The sequence below is a fragment of the Trachurus japonicus genome, chromosome 19 (genome assembly GCF_045865225.1).
Source record: "Trachurus japonicus isolate A0001 chromosome 19, Traja_1.0".
NCBI classification, from domain to species: domain Eukaryota; kingdom Metazoa; phylum Chordata; class Actinopteri; order Carangiformes; family Carangidae; genus Trachurus; species Trachurus japonicus.
This window is the reverse complement of record NC_140925.1, coordinates 22458929-22480564: the sequence shown is the minus strand read 5'-3', so window position 1 is coordinate 22480564 and position 21636 is coordinate 22458929. Positions and strand designations below refer to the sequence as shown.

At 40.4% G+C, this 21636-nt stretch overlaps 1 protein-coding gene across 4 annotated transcripts; it reads left to right on the top strand.

The window, feature by feature from the left end:
* Nucleotides 1–4480: 4480 nt before the first annotated feature.
* On the top strand, nucleotides 4481–21047 carry LOC146968032 (actin-binding LIM protein 1-like). 4 transcript variants are annotated; one of them, XM_085761070.1, is made up of 20 exons: nucleotides 4483–4882; nucleotides 9048–9191; nucleotides 10939–11122; nucleotides 11231–11340; nucleotides 12674–12800; nucleotides 12970–13063; nucleotides 13216–13303; nucleotides 13471–13529; nucleotides 14677–14754; nucleotides 15598–15768; nucleotides 16253–16282; nucleotides 16414–16543; nucleotides 16704–16793; nucleotides 17590–17637; nucleotides 18171–18235; nucleotides 18353–18398; nucleotides 18520–18527; nucleotides 18880–18954; nucleotides 19453–19533; nucleotides 19704–21047. In XM_085761070.1, the coding sequence occupies exons 1-20, from the start codon at nucleotides 4567–4569 to the stop codon at nucleotides 19815–19817; spliced, it is 2058 nt and encodes a 685-aa protein (XP_085617196.1). In that variant the 5' UTR covers nucleotides 4483–4566; the 3' UTR covers nucleotides 19818–21047. The 4 variants fall into 4 exon arrangements, with proteins under 4 accessions (XP_085617193.1, XP_085617194.1, XP_085617195.1 ...); XM_085761067.1 differs by lacking the exons at nucleotides 18880–18954; nucleotides 19453–19533; nucleotides 19704–21047 and adding an exon at nucleotides 13694–13747 and having other exon boundaries at nucleotides 4481–4882; nucleotides 18520–18805; XM_085761068.1 differs by lacking the exons at nucleotides 18520–18527; nucleotides 19453–19533; nucleotides 19704–21047 and adding an exon at nucleotides 13694–13747 and having other exon boundaries at nucleotides 4482–4882; nucleotides 18880–18939.
* Nucleotides 21048–21636: the final 589 nt, after the last annotated feature.

The following is a 21636-nucleotide window of genomic DNA, read 5'->3' as shown; positions in this document are numbered from 1 at the left end:
TGCTAAGTAACATGGTAGATTACTAAAATGCTTAATCAAAGGTTTTTGAAGATTTCATTATTTTATGTCCATCTGGCGCTTGTGCTCGGCCATAATCCAACCAAAGATCAGACTGGAAATGCCTGACCTGAGGCTTCAGATAAGAACATTTTGTAATGAGCCGGTGCATATTCTCATTTGCCCAGGTCATAGTATTTCAAAGGAGGTTAAATCGAAAGCAACTGGACTTAGTTATTTGTCTAGGAAGACGTTTCACCTCTCATCCAAGAGGCTTCATCAGTTCATGTACGCATCTGACCAGGCTGGGACTGGTCCAACTATCTGGTGTGGAGACTCACTATTTAACCTCTTGTGTGGGCGTTCACAAGGGTGATGATGTCACTGGTTCCCATTTGTGCTCCAAGTGCCAACGACAGTCGTTTAAATGACTGCCTTTGATGGAAGGTTGGTTTCGACTTCGTTAGTGCCCTATTGTGTTATAACGACAGTCGTTGGAGCCACTTGCCACTTGTGAACAGTGGTTGTTCTTTGAGGCTAGATTGTTGAATCTCCTGGGAAGGGATGAAAGGGCAGCATTGTAAATTGGAGATAGGTGGTGTCTCAGGCCACCTCCCCTGTTGAGGGATGGTTTCTCTACTTTTACAAAAATAGCTTCTTTGACTCCTCTTTCAAACCATCTGTCCTCTCTGTCTAGGATTTGGACATTGCTGTCCTCAAAGGAGTGGGCTTTCTCCTTGAGATGTAAATGGACAGCAGAGTCCAGTCCTGAGGAGTTTGCTCTCCTGTGTTGGGCCATGCGTTTATGCAGTGGTTGTTTTGTTTCTCCAATGTAGAGGTCTTTGCATTCCTCGTTGCATTGGACTGCATACACCAGATTGCTTTTGTGGGTGTGTGGTGTTCTGTCCTTGGGATGTACCAATCTCTGTCTGAGTGTGTTGCTGGGTTTGAAATACACAGGGATACGGTGTTTGTTAAAGATCCTCCTGAGTTTTTCTGATACTCCAGACACATATGGAATGACTATGTTGTTTCTCTTGTTTTGTCTTTCTTTCTCAACCACTTTGCTGGTTTTCTTTCTGGAAGCAGCTGCAGTTTTCACAAAGGTCCAGCTAGGGTAACCACAAGTTGTGAGGGCGCCTCTCAGGTGCTTGTGTTCTGCCCCTTGGGCCTGTGAGCTGGTGGGCACGTTATCAGCTCTGTGTTGTAAAGTTCTGATAACCCCAAGCTTATGTTCCAGAGGGTGGTGAGAGTCGAAAAGTAGATATTGGTCTGTATGTGTGGGTTTTCTGTATACCCCAATGTGGAGGCTCCTGTCCTTTTTCATATGGACGTCACAATCTAAGAAAGGCAGACTATTGTCCTTGACATCCTCTCTGGTGAACTTGATGTTTTTGTCCACTGAGTTAATGTGTTCGGTAAAAGCTTGCACCTCTTTGGTTTTGATTTTAACCCATGTGTCGTCCACATACCTGAACCAGTGGCTCGGTGTTGTTCCTTCAAAGGAGTTTAGAGCCTTTTTCTCTACCTCCTCCATGTACAGGTTTGCCACAATAGGGGATACTGGTGAACCCATGGCACAGCCGTGTTTTTGCCTGTAAAATTTTCCGTTGAACTGGAAGTATGTGGTGTTCAGGCACAAATCCAGAAGCTGGCAAATATGTTCGGGTTTGAGTTTTGTTCGGTTTTGCAGGGAGTTGTCTTGTGTGAGTCGTTCTCTTACTGTGGCCGAAGCCTCCATAGTTGGGATACAGGTAAAAAGAGAAGTCACGTCATAGGATACCATAGTGTCATCTGGTTCCATTTTTATGTCCCGGACTTTATCCACAAAGTCTATAGAGTTTTGGATGTGGTGTGGGGTGTTTCCCACCAAAGGAGCCAAGATATTAGCAACGTGTTTGGCTATGTTGTAAGTGACCGAGTTTATGCTGCTGACAATGGGCCTGAGCGGGGACCCTTCTTTATGGATTTTGGGGAGTCCATATAGGCATGGGGTTGAGTCCTGGGGGTAAAGCCGGTAGTATTGTGTTTTGTCAATGACCCCTTCTTTTTGTAATTGTTGTAGACATTCTATCACCTTCTTTTTATAGCCACTGGTCGGGTCTCGTTTCAGAGTTTCATAAGTGTTAGAGTCGCTGAGTAGTGTAGATATCTTAGCCTGGTAGTCAGTTGTATTGAGCACAACTGTGCACAGTTGTGCTCAATACAACTGACTACCAGGCTAAGATATCTACACTACTCAGCGACTCTAACACTTATGAAACTCTGAAACGAGACCCGACCAGTGGCTATAAAAAGAAGGTGATAGAATGTCTACAACAATTACAAAAAGAAGGGGTCATTGACAAAACACAATACTACCGGCTTTACCCCCAGGACTCAACCCCATGCCTATATGGACTCCCCAAAATCCATAAAGAAGGGTCCCCGCTCAGGCCCATTGTCAGCAGCATAAACTCGGTCACTTACAACATAGCCAAACACGTTGCTAATATCTTGGCTCCTTTGGTGGGAAACACCCCACACCACATCCAAAACTCTATAGACTTTGTGGATAAAGTCCGGGACATAAAAATGGAACCAGATGACACTATGGTATCCTATGACGTGACTTCTCTTTTTACCTGTATCCCAACTATGGAGGCTTCGGCCACAGTAAGAGAACGACTCACACAAGACAACTCCCTGCAAAACCGAACAAAACTCAAACCCGAACATATTTGCCAGCTTCTGGATTTGTGCCTGAACACCACATACTTCCAGTTCAACGGAAAATTTTACAGGCAAAAACACGGCTGTGCCATGGGTTCACCAGTATCCCCTATTGTGGCAAACCTGTACATGGAGGAGGTAGAGAAAAAGGCTCTAAACTCCTTTGAAGGAACAACACCGAGCCACTGGTTCAGGTATGTGGACGACACATGGGTTAAAATCAAAACCAAAGAGGTGCAAGCTTTTACCGAACACATTAACTCAGTGGACAAAAACATCAAGTTCACCAGAGAGGATGTCAAGGACAATAGTCTGCCTTTCTTAGATTGTGACGTCCATATGAAAAAGGACAGGAGCCTCCACATTGGGGTATACAGAAAACCCACACATACAGACCAATATCTACTTTTCGACTCTCACCACCCTCTGGAACATAAGCTTGGGGTTATCAGAACTTTACAACACAGAGCTGATAACGTGCCCACCAGCTCACAGGCCCAAGGGGCAGAACACAAGCACCTGAGAGGCGCCCTCACAACTTGTGGTTACCCTAGCTGGACCTTTGTGAAAACTGCAGCTGCTTCCAGAAAGAAAACCAGCAAAGTGGTTGAGAAAGAAAGACAAAACAAGAGAAACAACATAGTCATTCCATATGTGTCTGGAGTATCAGAAAAACTCAGGAGGATCTTTAACAAACACCGTATCCCTGTGTATTTCAAACCCAGCAACACACTCAGACAGAGATTGGTACATCCCAAGGACAGAACACCACACACCCACAAAAGCAATCTGGTGTATGCAGTCCAATGCAACGAGGAATGCAAAGACCTCTACATTGGAGAAACAAAACAACCACTGCATAAACGCATGGCCCAACACAGGAGAGCAAACTCCTCAGGACTGGACTCTGCTGTCCATTTACATCTCAAGGAGAAAGCCCACTCCTTTGAGGACAGCAATGTCCAAATCCTAGACAGAGAGGACAGATGGTTTGAAAGAGGAGTCAAAGAAGCTATTTTTGTAAAAGTAGAGAAACCATCCCTCAACAGGGGAGGTGGCCTGAGACACCACCTATCTCCAATTTACAATGCTGCCCTTTCATCCCTTCCCAGGAGATTCAACAATCTAGCCTCAAAGAACAACCACTGTTCACAAGTGGCAAGTGGCTCCAACGACTGTCGTTATAACACAATAGGGCACTAACGAAGTCGAAACCAACCTTCCATCAAAGGCAGTCATTTAAACGACTGTCGTTGGCACTTGGAGCACAAATGGGAACCAGTGACATCATCACCCTTGTGAACGCCCACACAAGAGGTTAAATAGTGAGTCTCCACACCAGATAGTTGGACCAGTCCCAGCCTGGTCAGATGCGTACATGAACTGATGAAGCCTCTTGGATGAGAGGTGAAACGTCTTCCTAGACAAATAACTAAGTCCAGTTGCTTTCGATTTAACCTCCTTTGAAACATTTTGTAATGCATGCAGAAATCAGTGATACAATACAGAGGTACAGTAATAGCCATTGAAGTGTTCCCCACTGGAGGAAGACCATCTCATCTGATGGCATACGTCAAAGTCACAGGAATGGAGACAGAGACTTCCTAGAGCTCAGATCCTCTTTTTACGGTGAAGATAAACCCTAAAAATATACCTCACTTAATCTTCTTAAGGGGCGTGTGGTAGGAGTTAGTCTTGGACTGCCTGATGCACAACACAAACACACACACACACACACACACACATGCTCCACGCACACACATACACACACACGCTGAGTCAGTCACACAGTCTTAGAGAGCAACTTAATACCTGACATTCAACAGGAGGCTTGGACATCTTGAGGTTTTTTGTTGTATGGTTTCTCACTTGGAGTCAATCTGCAGCCTCCAGTGTTTGGCTGCCGGTCTGGACAGCGTGAGCATGTCGAACCTCCTCAACCTCAACAGCCTGGGCAGGATCTGCGGCTCCAGTCACAGCAATGAAATGGTTGTTTTGGACCGGGTTAAGAGAAAGAACTCTGTCAGGAGAATGTCGATAATTGAAGATGGGGAACTCGCAGAAGTGCTCTACCTCATTCCTAAACAGTCCATGATGGAACAGCTGCCTTTTCTCAACCCCAACGACTACATCCTGTGTGAGAAGCTGGCCAGTATACCTGCAGAGATGTCAGGTAACAACAGTTTCCTACTTTGATGGATGGTTATTTTTGATTAGATGTGTTTTTTGTGATGTCTTTTGTGGTTGTGATTGTGATTTTTAACAGATAACTTATTGCATATTGATTAGATTGATCACCAAGATAAAACAAACCCACCAGGACGTATTCAATCCTCCTGATCCATCTTACCCCTGCACCTTTACACAAACAAGAAAACTTTGTGTTCAATTCACAGATACTGTGACTAAATACGTCACTTATCCACATGTTAAGTGTCACTATAAATATAATTAGTATATTATATATTATTAGTATTATTGTCTAAGTGTGATCACTACAAGAAGATGAAGAAAAATAAAACTACTCTTGTTGAGCTTTTTGGTTAGATTTCTCTCAAAAGTCAAACATTTTTTCAAACAAATAGCAATATTTGTGATAAAGTCCAAATTGCATATATCTACACTGCAAAAACTCAAAATCTTTCCAAGAATATTTGTCTTATTTCTTGTCAAAATGTCTCATTTCTAGTCAAAACAATCCCTTTCCACTTAAAATAAGACTCATCACCTAAAAATTAACTTGTTTTTAGATCATTTTCACTTGTTTCAAACACATTTTCACTTGAAATAAGCAGAAAAATCTGCCAGTGAAAGCAAGTTTTTTGTGCTTGTAATAAGGAAAAAAAACTTGCTCCACTATCAGATTATTTTAAGTGAAAATCAGCTTGAAAGAAGGAAAAAGTGTCTAAAAACAAGCTGCTTTTGAATGTGATGAGTCTTATTTTAAGTATAATGAGATTTGTTTTGACTAGAAATGACATTTTGACTAAAAATAAGATAAATATTCTTGGTAAGATATTTGATTTTTTGCAGTGTATAAATGAGAGCATGTCACAGTGCCATTCCTGTCTCTTTGAGAGCGCACACACACTCTCTCTCTCTCCTCTCTCTCACACACACAATCAGTCCTGTCCTCTGTGTTTTGGACCTCCCCCTTTCCCTCTGGACCAGCACTCCAGTTAGCTCCTCTCCTCACTCTGATCCGCTGCCCTGAGAAACAAAGTGCAGAAACCAACTGTCATGAAAGAGAAAGGTAGATGTTTTATTTCCCAGCGTGTCTGTTTATGAACGTTGCTTTATGATGGTCTTTGTACTGATTGTTCAGCCACTTTTTTATGAAGCGAACAGGTTTTTGTTGAATCAAAAAGTCTTGCCACTTGATGCATGGTTACATCTTAATGACAAAGTAATTCTTTAAAATGTGACACATTCTTTTTCTAACTTCATCGCTTCATCGTTTCAGTTTGTATGTTGTTGGTGCTGCTTGTGTTTTTCTCCCCATGTGATGCCACCATTTAAATGAGACAAGTGTGATATGGCTTATGACTTTGTCTTTAATTAATCAAACTGAGCTATAATAGTCTTATATTATACTTTGTGTTATACTATGCAATGCTATTATAGATCCTGTTTAAACTGTTTTCATTTGATACTGTACGGCTGACATTTGACTGAGGCTCTTGTCTATGAATTCTGAGGACAACAACTTTATTTTATGCTCCACTTTTTTTTATCATTCTAACTTGTTGAGACTCTAAAACAAATATTCCCAACTATAGAAACTACAGAGAGTTCAAAAAATCATAAAAGATTTTTAAAAAACTAAAAAAAACAAAGCAGGTTGTGGCTGCCAAGAGGGGAAAAGTGCAAACGCAGCTGTTACAGCTTATCATAGAGCATGTGATCTTAGCAATACCTCTGAATTAAGTAGTTTGCCTTGATTATTCAATTTTGCAGTCGCAGGGAACAAACTGATCTTGTAATGTGACATAACATTGTGGATAAAATGCTGTCAGTCATTTCACTAGACTGAGGGCTGTTCAGATAGGAGCCAAAAGGGAGTCACTGACTTTTGTTCTGCGGTGATAGTATCTGTCATTCTGACTCAAAGCACATGCTTTTCCAAAACAGCTTCGAATAAAATCAAGATTTTTCCAGGCAAGGAGTGTAAGTCTGTGTGGGAGGATTGTTAGAGATGTTCCGCCTTGAACCTGCCTCTGCTGGGTGTTACTCATACACAGGTGCATTATAATCTCACACTGTGATTATTATTAGTGTATAATTATTATTGCTATAACGAGTGAGTGAGCAAATGCTGCTAATAGCCCACGTAACACACACACTAGAGTCACTGGGACAAAAATAGTTCCGTTGTATGAACACACTGGATGGTTAAAAATATAATACTATAATAATAGTATGGTGCAATGCATAGTTCACATTACATTGCTGTGTACTTACCTAAACATAGCATCAATGCTTAAAAATCTAGAAACTTAATGTTGATACTCCCTCCCTCACACACACACACACACAGATTTTCATAGCTGGAGATAGTGGTTGTGTGATTAGTTGTCCGTCTCAGGTTTCTCTCCATTTGCCGTCTTTCTAAATCTACCATTTGCTAATACTTGACACCATATCAGCTTCACATTCTGGGACAGATCAAGAAAGACTGGAAGACATTTTGGACTTTCCCCGCGGCGACTTGGTTCTAAAATCACACAAAGGTTTTTCATTTATATCTAGAGGATAACAGCTCTGACAAACCCCAGCCTGTCCTTCTCCATCAGTCAAATATGTTAACACTTGTGAAGCGCTGCAGTAACTCAGTACAGGTCCACCATGATGAAAGGATCACAAGAATTTGTGTTGGCATCACAGCTCTGTCGTTAACAAATATCCTGTCCTGTTTCAGGACAAAGGTCAGTAAATATTGGAGCCCTTGACCAGAAGGACGTGTTGCGTTCCCAGAAGGTTTTTGTTTAGGTTCGGCACAGATAACTTTCATTTTCACAAGATTTGACATTATGTGAGTGGGTAAAGTTGATCTTGTGTGTGAATTTGACCTCGTAGCTTGTAGCAGAGCTGTTCTTCTCCTGGTGGATATGATATCAGAATTTGAACTACACACTGTTCTCTAATGTCTGCTGTCTTGAGGCAAACAATATTTCTGTCAATATCACCAAAGATGCTCGTTGCTTAGCCAAGAAGTTACAGTAAGATTTTTGTCATTGCTCTGCTTTTGGAGATTTACCCACAATCCTTTGTAAGATCTCAGCAGCTGTAGCTGTTAGGCTGTGGATTACTTTACTCTCTCATCTCTAACACACTCTACTACACTGCAGCTACATGGCACTTTGTGCTTATTCGGTTATCGCTGCCACAACACTGCATACATGTACGTGCTGGCTTTACAGTCAAGTTTACGTTAACCTTTGGGAGGCATGGTCTCCTAATCTTGTTTGTTACTACATGTGTGTTGCCATAGCAACAAATCTCTCCTGTAGTGGGGCAGACTTGGAGCCACATACCAGTGGTGCTTGACTCAATTTTCTTAGTGTTCACGAGGTCGTGTTAGGTAACAAGCCCAGTCCAGAAAACATGTCCACTTTCAAGAGTTAAGAGAGTGATTTCTGTTTAGGTTCGATAGCCTATATTTGAATGTGTTACATAGGCCTACCTACCACATGTGTGAATTGAAGTTAGTGTCCATCCATCTGTACGCTGGGCGTCCACACACTCTCAGCGTGCCACATTCCTTCCTCTCTCTCCTCTGCTAATCACATTCAGGACCTTTGGAGTGGCCTGTGATTAGATTGGAGAGGCATCCACCGCTTCTGCTGCCACATAGACATGAAAGAGACAGAAAGGAGAAGGAATGAGGCTGAGCTTTTGTCTCCAGAGCCACATGATAGGCTACGACACATGGCTTGGCACACACAGGACCAAACACCCACGCTGAAAGTGTTTTTACCTCTCTGCGGAGAAATAACGGTAGTTTATTTGTGCAGTTTTTGTGAAGCAGCAGTGATCACTGGGATTAAACTGTGGTCTTGTGTATTTATGTATTTGTTTTATTTGGCCAAAAACAAAGCATGTCTGTACATTGTGGCTGGTTATGTAATGGACAATCCTCAGAGATTAGTGTATTGTAATGAACTGCTCAGCCAGAAAAAGGACAAACCTACTGTGGACAGAGATCCAGATTAAAACATCAACCCCCAAAATGCTGTGATCCTCTGACTTTCACTGCAGCACCACCATGGGGTTGACATTTGTAGTTTTTATTGGTCAAGAAGACACATCTGATGAATGTATTCCTTCTCCTGCTGCAGTGCTGCTCCCTCCGGATGGCCACCACCCGTGTCCTTCCACGGGGAAGCGGGTGATCCAGTGCTTCAGGTGTGGGGAGCAATGCAAAGGAGAGGTGCTGCGAGTTCAGAGCAATCACTTCCACATTAAGTGTTTTACCTGCAAAGGTGAGTATAGGGTTGGACTCACACGTCTATTTGAAAAATTAGGAAACAAGCGAGAGCAACATGTGAGCAAAATCCTGCAAGAAAAGTGCTGCTCTGTAAGATGAATAACATCTGAAGCCTCGAGATGGATTAATTCTGACTTTAGCTGCAACATTTGACCTCTAGATTCCACCAAAACAGCTTATTTTCAGCCTGTTAGTTTTAAGTTGAGCTGATTTTCCTTTTCCTTTGTCAGTCAGTGCGCGTTTTTGCCATCAGATTCAGTTCATTACAAAACGTTCTCCACCTACAATGGGCTGTTGTGAGAATCTCCTGGATGCCTCATGGAAAACATATTTCCCCAATAGGCTATTGTCTCCACTAATCGACACTGACAAGCTTCTCGTGTTGTCGTCCTTTCATGGCATTGTGGTGGTGTTTACAGAGCAGAGAAGACAAAGAGACTTTCAGAGCAGAGAGACATTCAGTATTTTAACACTGGGAAGACCTGAGGATGCACAGACTCAGAATTCACTCGGGTTTATTAGCGTAAGTCAAACTAGAATCAGTCTCAACTCGAAGCATGATGGCGCTGCTTTTATTTAGACCTAGAAATAGAGTTTTTAAAATAAAACACATGTCCATTGTGAGTGACACACAGCAGGACAGGAATAGAGCAGAATAAATCTGTCCTTGGCATCTCCGTGCGTTCTGCTGTGGCAGGTTCCGGGGGCACAGTGTCGGAAAAGATTTTGGTCATATCGAATGACTCCAAACAAGCTGAGGGAGACACACGCACACACATACAAACATACAGACAGACAACACAACAAGTCTTCAACAAACCTGGCACAATCACAAGGTCAGACAGCCTAAATAGCACATAACTCATCCATTTGATGGATTATGTAGCTGTTGTTATCCGTGTGTGAACAGGCGATGATGCAAACTGTAAATTCACACTTCCTGACCCTCAGTAAAAAATAATCTATTGTTATAAATCAGGTATACAACATAATACAATACAAAAACACCTTCTCCAGCTCGTATAACGTCAAACGTTTGTGGATTTCAAAATAAAGCCGAGGTAACTAATATTCACAATGCATTAATAGATGATAGATGCAAATTCATATATTCTAGTATCAATTTGCTTATTTGATTGAACTTTTCGGTAACACTTTACTTGACGCCTATCTCTATAATGCATTGTAACCATACTTACAATGAGTTATAATGCAGTTATAGCAGTGTATAACTATAGTTATAAACACTCATAAATTATCATAATGCTTTATAACAATAATCATAACACACTATAAATCATTTTATCATGACTTATAAGGTCAGGTATTGTAATACGTTATAAATGTTAGTAACTCTCTGACAATGCCCACATCGTTAATGCATTATAAATATAGTTATAATTGGCTTATAGACATGTATAACCATCATTATAAACACTCATAAATTACCATAAGGCTTTATAACAAATAGCATAATGCATCATAGAGCAATTATAACTATAATACTTGAATGATATAATACTTGACCTTATAAGCCATTATAAAATGTTCTGATATGTTATGCTTATTGTTATAAAGCCTTATGGTCATTTATAGGAGTTTATAATGATAGTTATACACATCTATAAGCCAATTATAACACATTACTATGCTATAACTGCATTATAACTCATTATAAGTGTGGTTACAAATTACAGTTTTTCATGGGCCCCATATGAACATGTGTATGTGTGTGTTTGCAGTGTGTGGCTGTGACTTGGGTCAGAGCGGCTTCTTCATGAGGAATGGCGAGTACCTGTGTCCGGTGGACTTCCAGAGGCTTCACGGCACGCTCTGCAACAACTGCGGGGAATTTGTGGAGGGAGAAGTGGTCACAGTCCTTGGGAAGACTTATCACCCAGCATGCTTTGCGTGCACCATTTGCAAGTAACTGAAGAAACCATTTATGAGTTATAATTATGCAAACTAACACATTTTGGAGACAGAAAGTAACAGTGTGGGTATCTACCAGTGTTGGTTTCTCTGGCTTCTCAGGCAGCCCTTTCCTGCTGGGGATTGTGTCACCTTCAATGGCAAAGACTGCCTGTGTCAGCGCTGTATTCGCCCTGTGTCTCCTACTCCTAATGACATCAGCAACTCCAGCAGTGAGTTCATTCTGTCTTTATATCATTAATAAAATAGAAAATAGAAACTTAGATTAGAGGCATTGATCCCCTGGAGTCACATGAACACATGTGGACACTGTCCAGCTCTGGCTCCTGCACCAGCTGCCTGTTTATTTACTTCACCCTGTGACAAAAGGTCATTCAAGGTCTGTGCTACATGTTACCCCTCTTCATCATAGCATCAAATATTAACACATTTTTTGCAAGTAACACAGGATTATATTCCAGTGTGTGTACTCCCACAGTCAAGTGTAATATATGTTCATACACTGAATTTTCTATATATGTATAATACATGTATATAAAGTAAAAGAAATCTGTTTGTCATATACATAATAATAAAACATAAAACATATCAGTAATTGGAACAGTTTCATAGTCACAATGTATATGGATATATAGATTAAATATTATATTTACATACTTGTATATGACTACAACATATAATGGACTATAAAAAAAAACATTTTGTGGACATGATGGCTATATCAAAATTATCTCTAGGATGTGTATATGTGATAATAATACAACCCAAGTGACATATGACACGTGTGACATACAGCAACAGTTGGATATAGGGCCATTCAAGTCATATATTACCTTTCTCCTTATGTTTTGAGGCTAAGCTCTAGTGTTTTTTAAAAACTAGGCAGGAGGCTGTTAAAGGTCATCCATGAGAGATTTGCATGTCATTAATGCAAAAACTGTGTGAAAATGTGAAAATCATGACTGTGCAGGACCTTAGAGCCGTGACGTTCAGCTTTCACTCAGGAGATTACTGGTGCAGCCCTGAAAGTCCGCACACTGTTGAGAATGTAGACCAAACTAATGCCTCTGTGACCTCCTGCTGTTAGAATGACATGTTTGCCACAGCACTGAGCAGATATTACCTCACAAATCTGCTCATTCTCCTGGGATCCTGCCAGCACAGTGACTCAGAACGGACCAAGAGATATTGTAGAACCTTTCTCTCCATGTCGACTTGACCTCATCCACCTACCAGCTATAGATACAGCAGCAGGGATCAATAGAGGATCCAGTCTCACAAAGCCCCCGGATTAAGGGAATCTCTCTGCGCAGAAAAAAAAAATCTCAAAGAGTGAGTGCACAGAGCTCTGACATCAGACGGACTTTAACTTTTAAATCTCATGAGGAAATGACCTAATAATACAGCATCCATCCCCGTAATAACAACTGAGCCAAATGCATTTGGTGTAATATTAATAAAAAAACAACAACTACAAAAGCATGCAGTGTTTACACTCAATTAATGTGTGTGTGTGTGTGTGTGTGTGTGTGTGTGTGTTTTCAGGCTGCAGTGGCTGTGGTAGAGACATCAAGAACGGCCAGGCTCTGTTAGCCCTCGGTGGTCAGTGGCACCTCGGCTGCTTCAAGTGCAGAGCCTGCAGGAAAGTGCTGATCGGAGAATACATCAGCAAGTAAATACAAAGCCCTTCATTCTCACCTTTTCTTATACATGATCCTCCCTCTACCTGTTTTTTTTCTTATGCACAATGTCAGGGATGTATTTTTGTAAGGCTTCAGCTATAGAAAAAAGCTAATAATTTAATTTAAACAATTTTTAACATTTAATGCTTTCTCTTTCAGAGATGGTGTTCCATACTGTGAGAGAGACTACCAGATTCAGTTTGGGATACAGTGTGAAGCATGTCAGAAGTTTATAACAGGGAAGGTTCTCGAGGTAAGACAGGCTGACACTTTGGGGAAGAGTCATGCTCCGTACTTTGAAATCCTGCACAAACAACTTTCTGTCACTGGGTGAAAAAAAAACCCTCCCTGCCGCCCACAATTTGTGCAATTTTGTGTGTGTGTCTCTCTCATTATCTTTTCCAGGCAGGGGACAAACATTATCACCCAAGTTGTGCAAGATGCAGCCGATGTGACAAAATGTTCACAGAAGGAGAAGAAATGTATCTGCAAGGTCAGTTTATAGCCAATCTGTGAATATACAGTGCACACACAGTGATAATACGATGGATTTGATCTTCTATAAATACACAAATTCAAAACCTTGTAAGCTAAGAACAAAAAAATGTTTGTGCATTTTTGCCACAATGGTTGCAGTAGCTCATTTCTATATTTTCACAGGATCAACAGTGTGGCACCCAGACTGCAGGGACAGCAGCAGAGCGGAGGATGGTTACAGGGTGAGCAAACTTTATTCACATGTTGGACGCAGTGTGACAATCTCCATGAAAATAAGCTGTTTATAACCAGATGTTGTGACAGCTGTTGATGATGACAATCAGGGGTGTGACATCCGTGTAAGTCTTTGCAATGTCCCGCGTTTACACATGCTCCTCTCTCCCAGGTCGGCAGACCAAAAACACCTCTTGAGTTCTTTTTCCCCGCACATAAACTGAAGGTTAATATTGTGAAGCTGCTCTGCTGTTTGCACTGATGGGTTTTTTTTGTTTGTTTTTTTTTACCAGAGGCTGTAATCTCAGGGTTTGAGATTAACCACACACAGCTTGTTCCACATGCAACGTGGACACTTTGCTTTTTCGCACCTATAATGATTAGCTAGAGGAGCTTTCCACTGGCATAGCACAGATACGCTATATGTGCAATAATTAACATGCTAAATAGAAGTGGGATCATAAAGCTTCATCATTGACAGTGCTGCATGCTCGCACGCTGTGTTCAGTGCTGGCCTTGCAATTGAGTTGTTTTCCAGGTAAATTCATGCAAAACAGCTTATGCGCGTTTCCGTCAGGGGCAGTTTTTCGCAAGCAGTCTCTGCATTTGCCTTGAAAACAACTCTGTCTGGTAACGTTCTGTTATTATCTCATAGCGTGATGAATGTGCAGGTCACAACTTGTCCACGAGAGCGTTTTGAAGTTGTTGAATTGCGTATTTCATGAGTTTGATGAGGAAAACCAAGAAATCCCATTAGCCTCCGTAGCATAGCTCTGAGCAGCTCGCGGCTCTGCTCCGCCGTTCTAAAAACAGCTTGCACTGACAATTAAAGGTAACAAACCTACTGCTATGACTATAGGGATTATGGCAATGGGCCAATTTGCCAAAATGTTGAACTATCCCTTTAATACTTAATGTGCTGTTTCATTCATTACAATAGAAAACAGTGCATATGCTCTACTGTGCGAGGCCTGCACATGTGTGAAAGAAAAACTGGACCAGATATTTTGCAAGCACCGAGTTGTGTGTGCATGTTGAGAGAAGATGCCACAAGATGACTGCATTGCAACATCTAGCAGAAAGTGCAGCTTCTCTATCAAAATATCTCAAGAATCAAACTAACACAGTTGTTTGTTTGTTTTTTTGGATCCGTAGCCCACCAGATCCTCATCTGAAAGCTCCAGTTCCAGACCGGGCTCGTGCACTCCAGGAAGTCCTGGAAGAACCATTTGTGTAAGTCCCAATGACAACATCTGCTCAGCATCTTCCATGGTGGACAGTTCACCGTGGGCTGATTTACGTTTCATTTATCCCTTTATTTACACAGGACAGTCGCATGGACAGAGTGTCTCTCTTGCAAGATAATTCTTTTTGACTGTAATTGAACACATCCAGGCAAAAAGCCAATGTGGGATAAGAAAAAGAAAAAAACCCTGAACATTTGAAGAACTTAAAAGCCATTTTATTTCTCTGTGAACATATTTTTCTACTTTACCTTGACTGATCGGAACTATTTTCATCTTGCTTGTAAGAGAAAATGTGATTTCAATTGTGGTTGAATGCTGAAAAGCCTCAGGCTGTTTCACTTTTATTAGTTACTTCGTAAAAACATACTGTGTAAGTCAACCACATATTGAACAGGAGTTTAGATTTATTTGCTCAATCAATTTGAATGCGCTGGCAATTCAGATTGACATCAAATAGAAGAAAAACACCTCAGTATCCTTTTGTTTCCTTTACCCAGTCTCCTATGATCCACACCCTGCTGGTTTTTATTGTACGGAGTAAACTTTACCCCCAACAAGTCACCTCAAAATATGAGCCTATGACTATTTATTTATATTTGACAGCCTGAGAAATAACTACATTATTAGACTATCATTTTACACAACGATGCAATCTGTTCACTTCACTTGCCAAAGTCAGATCAACATGTTGTGGGATTAAAGTTTCATTCCTCCCTGAAATGATGTAATAAGCAACCTTTGTCCTTTGACCTGACCTGACCTGTGCTGGCTGATCCCTCTGTCTCCCATATTCTGTGTCTTCTCCCTCTACTCCCTCTCCTGGTCCCAGGCAAAAGTAGATAATGAGATCATTGATTACCGAGACTTAGCGGCAATTCCCAGAGTCAAGGCTATATATGATATAGAGCATCCTGATATGATATCCTATAAGTCTGTGAACGACAACTCCTCTGCTATGGACAACAAAGGCAACACACAGGACAGGCAAAACCCAGCAGAGGTAACTTCATCCAATGCTCCAGATCTTATCCACTGACATGTTTAATTGTGTGATATTCTGTTGGTGGGTTTTCTTTGTCTTGGTTTGACTAATGTGTCAAACCAAGTCATTTCCTATACATAGCAGTGTTCAAAACAACACAAATCACTGCACAAATTTGTTAAAACAATAATTGATTAGTTGATGCTACAAACTGAGTGTGAGTGAGTTTGCATTTATGATCAGGCCAGTAGAAATTATGGGATAGTTAGTCCAAACTACCCTCAACAATCAAATCCTTTTGTTTTTTACCTTTCATATGTCTGTCCTCATGTAGAAACCTCATAACTCCAACCTTGATTTTTCCAGATTTGTTGTTACATTACATAATTCAGAATATTTCACACATAAACAAAATAATTATAATTGAAAAAAAAAGCATCTATGATCTTATATGTATGTTCATGAATGAATGACTTCCTCTTCTTCTATTTTTCTGGTTCAGTCAACAGGAAATGAATCTGAAACCACAGAGGTAAATGTCTTTAATCAAAATTATTCAGTTATGGTCACATGTAGTGACCTACTTATTTAACATCATATGCATTTAATGAATTTTTGTTTGTGGTGCATTGTACAAAGATCTTTTTTGTGTCTGTTTTCAAGGAGGGTTTTGAAATCAGAAACCGCGTACCAAAATCCACAAGTCACGGATCTTTCGGAGTTCACACTATGTACAATCGCCGCAGCTACACCCCAACGCTGCCCAGATCACCACAGCACTTCCACAGGCCAGGTGAGAGGAGCACACAGACACAAACCATCTCAGTCTGTAGAGGCATGAATCCTCCTCTATTCACCTTTTTTTTTCTCCGTTACACCACCTTTATCTCCTCCGTCTCCTCAACTCCTCTCCTCAACACTCCTCCTGCTTCTTTCACTGGAATAACAAGCAGGGGTGATGCTTTCTCCTTCTTTATTCTCTGGCACCAATGACACCCGCTGCACTTCTCCTTTAAGTCACTACTCTCTCCCTAACACCCAAGGTAAGACCTCCACCCCACCACCGATCCCTGAACCCTTCTCCTCCACTTTCCATCTTTGTATTATATCTCATTCCTTTATGCAACATTGGAATTTATAACAGATATATGCAGAGGAGGATGTGCCAGATGATTTTCTCAGAAACACTGAGCCATCTAGTGGTCAAGGTTCACACAGAGTGTCAGTCGCATCACATCTCAGCTTTACTCAAGCAGACAGCTCCACACCTTTCGCCTCAGAGAGAAAAACACATCAGCAACCAAGTCTCTTCCTTTCTACCTCTGTTCCTATTTTGCATATTTATCCTCTTTCTTTTCTCTGGTTTGATTGATTACATATTAATAATAAATACTCCTGTGCCTGTTCCTGTGCTAAGACTTCAGACATCACCCTACAGCCATGTCTATTTATAGCATTTTACAAAGGCTGTTTTGTCATGTCTGTGAATGTGACATGAAAAGCTATGAATAGAAATCACTGGTATGTTTTTTGTGGTGGAAAACAAAGACTTCACATTTACAACCAATAGGGCTGATTGTGTTGTGACTGAATTGAATTTAGTAAGAGTTTACTGAATCAGTTAATTCTCTGTTTTGTATTTACACTGTGTGGATCTTTTTTATTTTGCATTATTATTAGAAAACCAAGTAAGTTATTAGATAATATTTTTCCTAAAGAATATTTGTTTAAAACACTAAAAAGGAAAAAAACAAACTATTTTGAGTAGTATTTTGGTTTCCTTTGTGTAACATTCATGAATGAATTATCTGCTGACCCTGTTTTCTTCTCTATCTTCAGATCAAGGCTTCCACATGTACAGGAGGCCTCCGATTTACAAACAGCAAGGTATAGTTTGACTTTTTCATCTTTCGGTCACATTTTAAAATTTCATACAAATGATACTTGTACTAAAGAATACATTAAAGTTTAAAAAGCAAAAAATATGATAAATCTGAAGAGATAAAACAAACATCCATGTTGTGCTTCAATTGTTGCTAATTCAATCAAATGTGTTGACCAAACAGTAGAGCAGCCAGAGACTGTTTGGATCCCAGAACAGGGTTTAATACTCTAAGTCGCGGTATAATTCATTTACTGTAAGTCAACGGCAAACAACAGTCTTGAAGGTAACCTATGAGGTCACTTCAACAATTGGCTGTAAATGTGAAACAACAAGTGTTTTATGGAAAAGGTAAATCTAAAAATAGATCAGTCCTGAGAAGTCAGTTTCGCAGAACACTTAGCAAACGGCTAAGAAAAGAACCTGGCAATGTGCTTACCTGGTTCGTCTGCGTTTACTCTGGGAGTCTGATCTCATTTGGGCTAAGTGTTGAGACTCTGTGAGGTAATCTAACTGCTGTTTCACTTTCATAACACAGATACAAATTCCTGCACATCACCAACATCCTCTTTGCCTGGATACGGACGCAACAACCTCCATCCGGTAGGAGCAACAACCCTCGTTTTGAAGTTTTATACATCATCAAAGATATGGTAGCCAGCTAACTACACTCTACATACTCTACATCCAAGTCTTTTAATGTATTTGCTTCTCATTCAGCCTAAATCAACCGATTTCTCGCACTACAACGGTGACAGATTCAGAGGTAAGAATACAAACATCTCTGTTGTTTATCATTGGTGTTGTCAATCACTTAAATATTAAATAATTGAATAAAGACTAATTGTGTGCTGCTGTTGCATTTTCCTCTTCTCTTGCCTTTTCAGATTTCCAGGTATGTGCTGATGGAGGTTTATGCGTTCTTCAGTCCCTGCTTATGCTTCCACTTCCTGTTTAGTTTGCTGCATTTCCAAACGACTGACCTCATCTCGCTGTCTGTGTGCTTAACGACATGTGCAGTTACCTCGGCTTCAGTCCATAGTTGTGCTCTGATATAGACATATATATTCCCTGATTTATGAGACGCACCTATTACATAACTGACTCTTTAACTGCACTTTTTTTTTGCTTCACACTCACACTTTTAAATATGCTTTACTGACAGTAATCTGGCCTTTTGGCTCTTAGCTCTGAAGTGATTAATCCTGCCATGACATTTCTCCTATTGCATGTGTCTCATTCTGAAGCTCCTCCATGATGGTCAACATCCATTAGCCAGACTGGACAGAGGAGTGTCTATGCCTAATTTGTTGGAACCAAAAGCAAGTATTATTTGTATATTCATGTTCTTTTTAATCCTCCGCCAAACAAGGGCAGAGGTTGCACTGCAAATATGTGCTGGGCGATAAACATTTTAAGTCTGCATGTAAGAGCTATGATAATAAATACAAATAATACTTCAGTACAGTCGAGTGGAGTGCTTTGGATAGATTTCAAACACAAGCTTGCTAGATTAATAGCCGTAGGATAGTGCTGAGTGCGCTGAGGTTTCAAGGACGATTTCATCATCATCACCTCCCTTAACAGCAGAATATGTCAAACTACGGTCTTTTGACAAAGGCTTTTATATGCAGGGCCTTGACTCTGTTTTCTGACTGTAGCTCTGGTATTATAGACTTCAGATATCCATGCTAACAGAGCAGTGGTTTTGCAACACATGCATATTTGCATGGTACATGATGTTCTAACTGTAAGATCTCAAGTGTACAAAAAATTGTCTTTTGTGATGATATATATGTGATTGTCTTTGTTCTGTCAAGATCTACCCATATGAATTGCTCACAGTTACTAACAGAGGACGAGTGAAGCTTCCGAAGGATGTCGATAGAACAAGACTTGAGGTGAGAAAAAGCATTCCTGCAATCCAACACACATTTCTTTTTTAAGGAAGTAGTATGTTTTATTATAGCATAAATAATACCACCCACATGCAGGCTTGAAACCACCCACACTACAAGGCAGCTTCTCCATGATGGTGTCGTTGTTTCATTCTCTCCTCTCTCCTTTACAGCGCCACCTGTCCCCAGATTCATTCTTTGAGATCTTTGGCATGCAGATCCAAGAGTTTGACAGACTTCCTCTGTGGAAACGTAATGACATGAAGAAGAAGGCAAACCTCTTCTAAAATACTGGCATTTTCATAGTTCATATGCAGTAAATGTCAACTTCTGATAAAAAACAATGTTATGTTTATGTATAAATTGGACACAGAAGTTAGAAATCTTTTGCCTACAAACAGCACAAGTCACAACTTTACAGAGTCACGACCCTCTGTTCCCCACTTAGTCTCTGTAGGCCATTGTAATGAAGAAAGCTTATTAAAGCTGCAATACCTCAATGCAGATATGAACATGAGAACTCAGTGGTTCTTGGCTTCAGTAATCACCGTTATTTGTCTTTCTTATGTCAGCCCTGTCTCCCCAGGAATTACGTTCATATTGGACGATTCAGCTGAATATAATTTATGCCCATTCATCATTAATGGAGCGGGTAGTGTTGTGTTTATGTAGTTTAGCAGAAAGAATGGATTCTCTGCATACTGTGTTACACTGGCAATCTGTAAACTAACTCACATAAAGCACTGTATATTTCCACTGCACTGATGAGTGTTAGTACATTAGGAGTAATTGTGCAAAAAATATTTGGATTGAGTTAAACGGGAAAGTGTATGAGGACAACTAACTTAATCTTAATTAATCCTAAAAAAAAAAAATCCACAAATGGCAACTACAGGACGGTGCAAGGTTTTGATGTACTTTTCTGTTTTCCTGCTGAAAAAATATTGAATGTCTGACTTTAGAGCACAGGGTTTGAGTGTGTTTAAGGTGCTTATGGTGTTTAAGGTCAGTCACATGCATGTGTAAAATGTTTTTAAGCCGGTTTAAAAGTTTATTCAATCTAAAGCCTTTGTTGATCGTCGGTGCTGTGTGAATAACAGTTCCTGATGTCTGAGTCACAGTGTGGTGTTTGGGTGGATATAACGTGTCGTGTCATCATAATGTGATTCTGATAAAAACATAGTGAATTACTCCCTCAAGAAGTGAATGCATTTCACCCATGTTGTCATTGTTACTGATGTCATATTTTTGTTACCTTATCTGTTGTTGTTTCCTGATTACACATTCAACATGTTTAAGCACAAAACTGAATAGAGGAAATATGTGAGTTTATTATTATTTCTATCACTAGATTATCACTGAAAAAAACGCTTTGTTTGACTATTAAATTAATTATTATGGTGATTTAATGCTTATTTTTCTTGTATGTTTCACCCTGTGATACCCTGCAGTAAACTGTATATGTTACTGTTTGCGCACACCTCCTCAAGCGCTCGAAATAAAACCTTGCACTTGTTAAAAATTGAGTAAGTAAGTGGCTTTTCATTTGTGTTTCATTTAGCTGTTTTCGTGGTTGTTTAAGTGTTTGGAGCCGATATTTATTCTGCACTATTTCAACTTCTTGGTGCAGATCCCAGGAGAATCTCACCATCTGGATCATCAGCTTGAAATGTGAAAAAGGATAGCGGTTCACTTTCATGTGGATTTTCAAAGAACCTGCACATGACAACAGATCCTTGATCTGATTATCTGTACTGTGCAGAAATAACCTCATGGTTAGTACTCTCTCTGTGCAACATGCAAATTTCAGCCAGGAATTTAATGTTGGGCCGTTTCCTGCCCTCCAGTCATAATCAAGAGACAGTGGGCCGAACTGTGGAGAATGAAAGCAACGGAAAACCAAACATCATCACTTTTTCCACACTCACCTGCTACAGCTGCTTCAAAACTCCTCTTGGACTTTTAACAACATCTAACTAACATTCCATATCAATTTTGTGCTTGCGTAATAAGATAAACAACCAATTGTTACGGAAAGAATGAAGACAGGGTAGCCTACCAACACATTGCATTCCCCATTTCATAACAGTATTGCACAACACTTCA